At 32.8% G+C, this 10,387-nt stretch overlaps 1 protein-coding gene across 1 annotated transcript; it reads right to left on the minus strand.

Annotated features, from left to right (window-relative positions):
• Positions 1,117-9,086, minus strand: LOC105176847 (mitogen-activated protein kinase 20-like). The gene is made up of 10 exons (XM_011099780.2): positions 8,529-9,086; positions 6,620-7,028; positions 6,169-6,296; positions 6,014-6,073; positions 5,071-5,220; positions 4,807-4,962; positions 4,374-4,585; positions 4,157-4,258; positions 1,973-2,145; positions 1,117-1,864 (listed from the first exon to the last, which is right to left on the minus strand). Exons 1-10 carry the CDS (start codon positions 8,550-8,552, stop codon positions 1,431-1,433), a joined length of 1,848 nt encoding a protein of 615 aa, XP_011098082.1. The 5' UTR covers positions 8,553-9,086; the 3' UTR covers positions 1,117-1,430.

Consider the following 10,387-nt stretch of genomic DNA (forward strand, 5'->3'; position numbering starts at 1 on the left):
ATTTATAATTTATATAATATAAAAAAAAAGTATACTTTTTAATATTATTAAAAGTGATAGTACTTGGAAATCTTATTTCCTCATACATATTTTGTATTAGTTCATTTTGTTCGTTATCATCATTATCAACATGATGATAACGATATCGACGCATATATGGGATGAACGGTCACTTTTAACAATTACAATTAGTATAATTTTTTAATATTATATAAATTATAAATTTATTAAAACTATAGTTCATTAAAGTTATAATTAATAATTAATTATAATAAATAAAAATTAATTATTAAAATTAACGACTCCCTTCAATAATCATGGGGAGTCCATAGACTCCCAATCATGACTCTCGTAATCGGGAGTCGCGGCTATGTTATTTTTTTACAGAAAAAAAAAAAAAAAAATTGGACAAGTCGAGGATGTGATATAATATATTTTATTTTAAATATATTTTTTATTATTTTCTTTTTCTATAATAAAAAAATAATTAAACTAATCAAAGCAGTTATGGGCTAGAGTTTTAGACGGATCTAGTTCGCTTTAGTTAAAACAATTCAATCCAAGTCCGATTAACTTAAAAGGTTTTACACCCAATCTCCAGCAGTTGGTTTTATAGTTGTCCATCCAAGGTGCAATCCAATTATCTTGATTGTTCATTCGATCGTTGTAATATTAAACAGTATAATAAAAGACTAATGATTTATTCCGACAATTTTTATAAAATCCAGCATGAAAAGGACTAAAATTGTAAAATGATAAAAAATTACAAGACTCTTTTGCAAATTTTTGGTGTTGATGAGAAACAAATATTTGGCACAAAATCAAGTTCCACATTTCATTTGAGATTTTGCGCGTTATAAGCAAATTATACATTCGTTAAGTATAAAGTCTCGTAAACAAATTCAAATTATGAATTCAAATTTCATCAAATATATCAAATCATGAATTTAAATCCCATCAAATGTATGAACTTTTGATTCACTTTATGTAATTATTATAATTTATCTGTTGTTCTTAGTTATATTGATGCATTGATTGAATTAATGTATTGTTCAGTATATCAAGATATTGATACGATCGTGTTATTACCGCTCCAAAAAAAGAAATAAAATCCACTTGTACAAATGGACTTCCAAGAATGAGATTTTTTTCAAAGTCCATTTAAAAATATTACCCGAAAACATCCAACATTGGTGTGTGTATTCACATGAATATTACATATACACCAAGAAAGAAATGTGACCCTGTAAAATTGTCATATTATTTATCATGGGAAAAGAACAATTCACAAAACGATTCCGCCGCAAGTCAAACCGCCGCCCCTAATGTTTCCTGTTCTGTACACCACCACCATGGAAACAGCCAACTGTTGCAATATGTTGAATTCTGCAATAAGTGGTCCATTTCCTCCCTCATATTAAACCCTGCAACTAATACATCCTCGCCATACCGTACTGGATGCTACCTACCTTTTGTTGTGCAACCATACTTGTGGCTGCTACTGCAGTGCTATATTGAGATTTTGCTTGTAGAAGATTTGTATCGATGGTAACCCCATCATCAACATGGTCAAGTTTTGTGACTGCAGCTCGAGTAATGTAAAATGGGTTGCTATCTATATTTATTGCTATATCGGGGGCTAATTTGGCAGCCATGCTACAGTTTGGTATTTGTTTTGTATGAGAAGTGAACTCTCGCGGGGCATCACCTACTGATCTCTCTTGCTTTCCTGTGCTGCTCCTATGGTAACAGTAAGCCGAGGGAATGATCTGGGGGGGGAGAGTGTTTCTGACTAGGGTTCTAGAATCATATGCATTTCCGTTCTCAGATGGCAAAACTGGGCCAACTACTTTTCCTGGTTTGGCTGAGCATCAAAAGTAAAAATATGAATAAGTGGAAAAATGCTAGGGAAACACATAATAATTCACGCATAAGAGAAAAGCATGATAAGGGGTTAAAATTTGTCAAGTACCTTGGGGGATCCTGTGTGGTGGTTGCAAGGTTCGTGCTAAACTATTGTGAAGCCCAATGAAATCTCTTGAGTTTCGGCTGCATGATTGTTCAAGATTCTGCCGATCTTTGGCATTTGAAATAGCAGTCTGATCTTTTTGAGGTACTGGATTTGAATATACAATGGTAGTAGACCTGCACAATAACAAGTGTGGATGTAATGCAAAATAAACCCAGAGGCATGCATACGAAAAATCAAGCATGATCAGTAACAAATGATGCAATCGAATAATAACAGAAAGCAGATGGTGTCCAGTAATCTGATAATGAGCACAACATATGCAAACCACAGAAGGGAGCAATGAAATAAGACGATAGCAACTAGAATTGAATTTTCATTAATAACAGCTTTCAACACTGCATGAGGAAAGAATTGGACATGGTGAAAATAGTAAATTACGTGGTTCTATTTTGGTGGATTGAGTAACATGTACACCATCTACACATTTGAAAACAAGAGTAGACCAAACCAAACAATTTCCAAGATTTTATTTGTTTTTTTATAATAACTCCTTTCAGAAGGAACAGCAAATAAAAGTAACAAACCTGGAGCAACTTCTAGACATCTGATTATAAGTTACTCCACTTGGACATCCCTTTTCCAACATGTATGAGTTTCAGGGCATGAGCTAAGGATTACAATTGATGCTGGTTTTAATACATCTTCGACAATCAACAAAGTCGGTTTTACAATTGCTACCATATATTTAAAAGTGAAGAAACTCTACGACAATCACCAAACTCGGTGTTAGTTCCTTCCTTGGAGTGAGTTTGGTTGGGAAGAAAAGTCAATATAATGAAAAAGTTCTATATTTAGTTTTTGGAAAAATAAGTGGAGAGGAGATAAAACAAGATTTAGATTAAACCCCTTTGGATTCGAATTCCATTTCAATCAAAAATTAAACAAAAAAGTGAAAATATAGAACTAAAAGACTCGGAAAAAAACCCTTTTCTGGATTGTCTTTTACCATATTCCCCATAAACACAATTTCTTCACAATTCTTTCATTTTAATTATCTTCCCGCTTTCATATATCCCTTCTCTGCTTAAATAGCATCTATACATTAATCTTCTTCATGCTCTCATCCCTGGCAAAGAAAATAAAAATTTTATTTTTATTCTTGCCTTTTGCTTGCTATTGTTAAAGAGCTTCCAAGCTAATAATACTTGAGTTAATTATGAGTAATTTTAAATCATTTAATACTAATTTATTAATTGTATGGCACAAACATTAAATAATGTTTAATTGGTAAAACTATAAAACTTAATCTTGCCATCTCACTTCATTTTAATTGATTCCAACAAAGGAAAGTAGTTCAAATTTTTGTTATTCTTTCATTTCAATCATACCAACAACTTGAGGAAAAAAGTATCATACATCCTTATGTAAAGAAAATACCATAGGCCCTACCCCTTCCACTTTCACATTGCTTCCATTGAACCAAAGAGAGCTTCAATGTCCAATCTCCCAACCATGACATGTCCACACAATAACTCATATAAATTTCTATAATCATCTAAAATGGAATTTACTAATAAATTAACACCATATTTCTTATACCACATTTAAATTATTCAATTATAGTTCAACATGAACTCCTCTGTTTTCTTCTAGTAAAATTAGTACAAAGCATCTTCACATCATTTGCACATAAATTATAGATGTCCATAACCAAAATCACGGTACTCTTCCATGAGATAAAAAGCTCCAGCATTTGGCAGTATGAGTCAAAAGTGGTGCACGAATGACTATGAGGCCAAGAAACAAGGAGATGAACTACAAATAGACTATAGAACACAGGATGATAATACCAACTATATAATATTTCAGTTGAAGTTTGACAACAACATGAGACATCAAGTTCATTGATCATTGATGGACCAGCAAAACTGGAGAAATCCCCATTACTAAAAACTAGTGGTTTAGAGTAACTACGTAATACTAATAGGAGCACAGCCCAATACCAAATCTTACTAGGCTAAGATACATGGCTCAGTTTTATTCACAAGACAAAATTAGTAAAACAAAAACATAAAAGGAAAACAAAACACAAACACCCCAAACAGAACAAAAGGCAAAAAGCAAAAAGAAAGAACCAAAAAACAAGGATGACAGAATGAAAGTGCTGAGTTTTGCTTTCAATACCTAGGAAGGGAAACGTGCTTTCTTTCAAGAGGAATCACTGGTCCACTCTTACCAGTATTTTCTTCCAAATGAGCAAACTGCTTTTTGAATTGATCTACAGCACTAAACAAGGGATATATTTTGCAAGATCAGCAATATATACAGTGATAGGGGAAGGAACAATTTCGATCAACAATAAAAAGGGGATAAGGAAGGTATCATGATAAGCAATTATCACCTTGGATATAGGAAGTTGGTTCTCTCAATTCCATTAATGTAATCCTTCAGCAGCTGAGGATGGTACTCTAATATCTCACGGAATATTAATTCTCGGATATCCTCCTTTGTGACTCTTCGCCTCTCAAATTCAAATTCCATTTTTGAAATTGGCTGGCAGGATGGTTCTCTCTCAACTTTGGCCAATCCCTTAAAGTAAGGATCAGCCAGTGCCTGAAAAATGCACAAAAGGAAGAAAACGATTGAACAAACTTAGAAACAAGGATATTATAAAATCCCAAACCAATATACAAGACATATTCAAATATACTGGTATTAGTAGATAAGGGAAATGCTGCGTGTAAAGGACATCGAATTCAATCAAATGGGTCTCCTAAACATCCAAAAGACTTCCAATTGAAAATAAGTTTTAAGAAACTCAAGACTTGTTAAACCTCTTCAGCTGTAGGACGGTCCTTTGGATCAAAAGCAAGCAGCCTCTCCAAGAGCCGAAGGGCCAAGGGATCAGCATTTGGAAATTTATGAGAAAAAGGAACCGGCTGCTTCTTTCTCATGCTTGTAAGATATCTTCTAGCCTTCTCATTTCGAACCTAAACAAAGAATACAAGAAATAGAATACCAAGAGCAGGTTGGTGCATGTAAGCAAACCTTAAAGATCTGCAAATACCATAAATATGAATTGATGAAGAAATTGTTACTCGAGAAATTGTATCCATTGATGGAGTTCCAAGAAGATCAGTTATCATATCCAGCTGGTGAACAACATTCTTTCCAGGAAAAAGTGGCTTCCCAGTCAAAACCTCGGCAAAAATGCAGCCAATACTCCATATATCAATTGCTGGAGTATACTGAAAATAGGCGATCAGACCAAGAAGTATAAGTACATGAGCACAGGTTTTATTTATATTCAAATATATTCAAACAAGTTGACTATACTAATAGGTTATTTATATTTTTGAAACTCTAAAATTTTTATCTTTATTGTTTTATTTCTTAGGTTTTAATACACTAACATTAATACTCTTTCTTTATTTTTATTCAAAGTTTATTTTATGTATTTTTTGGGCTTATTATCATCTAGGTTTATTATTGTAACCTTGTTAGTCAAATTATTATTTAAATTCATGATGTAGTTTTCGCTAGTTTTTTCTAGTTATAATTTTTTTATTACAATTTTTGGTTTGATTAATTTATTATTTATCGATTTCATAAGACAATCATAAATTTATGTAATTGTTCAAAAGAATACCTCAATTCCACAAAATAAAATAAATATAAGAATAATCAGGCCCAACAAGGTTTCGTCCGGGCCTGGATTGGGCCAGTCCATGGGTGGTTGTGGGTTTAAAATGGACCCATGGAGGCCATTTAAAGGCCCAGGACCACCCCTAGGACCGGCTATGGACACTACCTGCAGGCGCAGCCCATTGTGTGCCTTGAAGCCTTTGAATGACAAGGAATTGTAATGTTGAATAATAGATAAGGTAAAAATATAATAATAACACCATTGAAACAGATCGATCTAAAGCTAGAGGAACAAAATCGTAATATTTTAGAAGGAAGGGTACCTGATAGTTGCAATCTAATTACAAATATAACTGAGTACACACTTTTCATGGCTGATGAGATGCAAATTTATACCTTTGAGAAAAATGAGCCGCACAATTCTGGAGCCCTGTACCATCTTGTAGCAACATAATCCTATATTTTATTCCATAACGTGTAAAGCTCTCATAAACGAGCAAAAAGAATCAAACAAACTAAATAATAAATGTCCGAAATTCTTATGTCCATACCGTCCAAAATATTGTTGTAGGTGTGTCACTGAATGCCACTCTAGCCAATCCAAAATCACAGATTTTGAGTTTACAATTTGCATTTGCCAGAATATTTTTTGGTTTCAAATCCCGATGATAAACATTTGCTGCAGCCAAATTCTTAGTCATCAGATAACTTCACAAATTCACAATTAAATACACCGACTGAATGACAAGGCAAAAACAAGACACAAGAACAGCAAAGACATTAACCGTGACATAATGGCAGCCATCTTGACAATCGTCAACACTGTAGATCATAACTTAGGCTCACATTCCAGTCATTGGAGGAGTGTATAGTCATACATAAATTCCTAGTGGTGACCAGATTGAAGAATCAGACTCATATTTCTTATTTTTCTACTATATCTGGGTGGGGACTCTAATAAGAGAAACATGCAAAAGCAAAGAAGGGTAGCAGGAAGGTTACCGGTGTGAATATATTTAAGGGCTCGAAGCAATTGGTAAAGGAAAAATTGATAATGTTCCCGTGTCAAATCATCATTAGCCTTAATGACTTGATGAAGATCTGATTCCATTAGCTCAAAAACAACAAAGATATCTTTGAATTCTCTCCTTGAAGGAGGAAGCATAATGTGTTTGATTTCAACAATATCCGGGTGTCGCAGAAGTCTGAGAAGCTTTACTTCTCGAAGAATTCGAGCAGCGTCTGAAATGTGTTCAAAAACATCATGTATTTTCTTTATTGCCACTTTTTCACCAGTATGGGTGTCAATCGCTGAACAAACAACACCATAGCTTCCTTTTCCTATGACCTCCTGGATCTTATACCTGCTTGCATCACCATACTCAGAAAAAAATTCCATTTCTGTGGAACTCTGTTTCATAGAATAAGAAATAATTAATTCAGTGACGAAATGAATCACATAATATACCAATCAATTAATAAAATTGTAGTTCGAACATAATAATGTATATAAAAATGAACATAATGTGCTGTCAAAATTTGACTACTTCTATTACTAATATATGCATGCAGAAAGAAGTAAAATAATATGTTGCAAAGACAAAACAACCATTAATAAAAGAATTCAGAAAATAAGAGAGCATAGTGAGTGACAGAAGAACAGGACAACACTTCTTTTGTTGAATAGAATTCAATTTCCAAAAAAGAAAAGACACCGCAAATCATGAATTTCAATATAAAGCAAGGGAAAACAAGTGTGCAACCAGAGGAAAAGATTGGCTTTGGCCCCAATATGAGAGAGAATTTAGTTCACTTTCTCCACAAGTGAAAACATGTAAAAGTCAAGTGGATACAATTTTGATGCTTACACAATTAAAAATATTCTGTTACACGTATTGGCCTTGTCAAGGGGACATCATGAAAGATCAATCTGAAGTTTCTTTCTAAAGAAAATTGTAACTACCAAATATGATAGACAAGCAAGCATATAACAGTGTCAATGGATCTAAAAGATTATTTCTTTCTCCTCCATTTTTTCAATACTACGTATACATGTTGTTCCTTGAAGGAAGAAAAACTTTCATCAAGCAGAATAATTTTTCCCTTGTAAAAAGGATATTTAGCAGTACGAGTGCAAGAATATTCATATCAAGCCATTATTACCAAATCTTCAAACAGGAGATGGCCTGCAACTGACAATTCTTCATAAGATTAATCCAATACAAACTCCCTATGAATAATCTAATATGGCATATAAAACGAAAAGATGCTGTCCGCCATCTACTAGCAATAGTTGAAATTTTAACTGGCGAATATGAAAAAGGAAGAGAAAGAGGAAAAGATAACTCCAACTTTGTGCAAACAATCAGTACTAGAAAAGAAAGGAAAAATAGACGTAGTTAATTTAAGCTATTAATTAGAGATGATGAAAGAGTTAACATAACACAAAGTATCTTGGAAACCAAAAACAGGAGTATCACAGCCGAAAGTGTTCATTTATTTGTCTCTTTGGAAAAATCCGGCAGGGCATGTAATGTAACACATAACAATCTGAAACAATAAAATTCCTATTCATCATCTCGCCATCACCAGCCTAAAACTATAAATTCAATCAGTCGTCAAACAATTAATTAGCCAACTAATGCACCACACGATTCATAACTTGCACATTTGTGTTTCTCTTTGCACCACTAAAACAGGAATATGGAATTTAATAAGAAAAGGAAAAATAAAGAACAGACAAATCTCAAGAACAACTCTTCAACACATATGCACATGAAACACAAAACCCCAAGAACCCAAAATCCATTTTCAGTCCTATTTCCAGTATTTCTATGAAATTTGAATCCGCTATGGAAAACAAAATCATAAAATCTCGAGAGTAAACATGCGGAAAAGAAAAGCAACTCACTTTCTTTCGGTGATCCGTCTGCATTTCCAAAGAAATTCAAAATATCCCCCACAAAACAGAATTTTTTCAGCAGTCCTCAAACGCAAAGAATCAAAGTACAACAATGAAAGATATCTTTCCCAAGATTCTCATGAAAAGTTCAACACAAAATTCAGCCACATTTCCCCCATCTACCCCTGCTTCGGATGGCGAAGGAACAGTCCTGCCTTGAATTACTACTGAAAACACACAGAAATATATCCTTCATATAAACGCTCCTCCTCCTCTTCTTCTCCCTCACCAGCAATCATACACCAACAAAACCAACAATCAATAACCCTCCTGAACCCCACAAAATTTACAAATTTCCTGTCTTGCGCAGTTATTTATACGCAATTCTACGCCTTTTGCATGCGAGAGTGTGAATGTGTGGATCTTAAGGAACCCTTTAGCTGTTGGTGTGGGGTTTGAGGGAGGGGGAGAGAGAGAGAGAGGGAGGGAGGGATGCCGAGATCTGACACCGACACAAAGTAGAGAGAGAAAGAAAGGTTGGGATTTTAGAGAGAGAAAATACAACTACAAAGTACAAACAAATCGGAAATGGGAATATAAGAGCAGTAAATTATCCCAAAAAAAAAGGAAAAAAGAACACAATTGAGAGCTGTACGTCTCTGCTTATGCGTTGTACGTTATACCCTTTGGTATGTGGATTTTGTGGTTTTAGCTGTTGGGGTTTTGGATAAGATTACAATTTTTGCTAAATTACATTTACACCTCCCAAAATTAGATTAATTTATATAAATATCCTCTATATTTTATAAAATTACAACTGCACCTCTTAAAGGGTGTTAGTGTAATATTTTTTAGAATGTGTTTGTATAAATTTTGCATTTAAAAAGAAAGTGTGGAAGTTGTAATTACGACTATAACTTCAAAGGGTGTAACTGTAATTTAGCAAAATATATAAACTATTTATGCATTATGGTGTAATCTCAGGGGATATCAATTTTGTTTATACTAGTATTTTTCATAAATTAGTCGTGGTCCTCTATGCATATAATAAATAATATTTTATATTTTTAAATATATTATAAATAAAATCAAATATATAGATTAATACATTTTATATATTTTAAAATTTAAAGAAAAAAGAAAAAAAGAAAATCAATTAAGGTAACAATCGGCATAATAAAAAAATTAGTACAGTAGCATCACAAATCGTTGTTTATAATTGAAAAGTGACTTTTCTTTTTATGTTACTGAAGAATAATATTATTAATATAACTTTGGTAGAAAATTGAAAACATACTATATACATCTAGATTGAGATTCCATTATAAAATTAAATCAATATTATATTGACAAACATCCAACATCGATTGTAAATAAGAAATTTGTGCAATGTATAAGTCTCAAAACCTCATTTTTTCAATAATACGTCCTTTTAAGAATAAACATGTTCACGATTTTTTATAATTTTCTAGACAACCCTATGAAATGAATGCATGGGATTTATATTGTACTAGTTATTGAAGCATATTCGATTTGTGTACGTAATTTAAATTTTTATTATATTTATTTAATTAAAAAAATGAATAACTAAACAAATTACTAAAATCAAATATTTGAAGTATGCATGAATAGAAAATTAACTTTGAAGAATAAATACGATTGAGGGTATTTTAGTCCATACACATGTTGTCAAACAATATTAATAATATATATATATATATATATATTATAAAAATAGGAAGACGTGTGTAGCATCCGATAGATACACTAGGGAGGATGGCTCCGAGATTTATGTGGCAGCCAAAATCTCTATAACTAACTTACTGTTGCTAAATCAATACATAATTATATAAGAATCAACCAATATA

Source organism: Sesamum indicum, linkage group LG14 (assembly GCF_000512975.1).
Source record: "Sesamum indicum cultivar Zhongzhi No. 13 linkage group LG14, S_indicum_v1.0, whole genome shotgun sequence".
In the NCBI taxonomy this organism is placed as follows: Eukaryota; Viridiplantae; Streptophyta; class Magnoliopsida; order Lamiales; family Pedaliaceae; genus Sesamum; species Sesamum indicum.

What these genes read in the sequence shown, in the direction of transcription:
- LOC105176847 (XM_011099780.2), bottom strand. Translation starts at nt 8,552, where the DNA reads ATGCAGACGGATCACCGAAAGAAA. An exon ending in AGACGGATCACCGAAAGAAA is followed by an intron (nt 7,029 to 8,528) that starts GTGAGTTGCTTT and finishes TCTATGAAACAG; the next exon opens with AGTTCCACAGAAATGGAATT. An exon ending in CCTTAAATATATTCACACCG is followed by an intron (nt 6,297 to 6,619) that starts GTAACCTTCCTG and finishes ATTTGGCTGCAG; the next exon opens with CAAATGTTTATCATCGGGAT.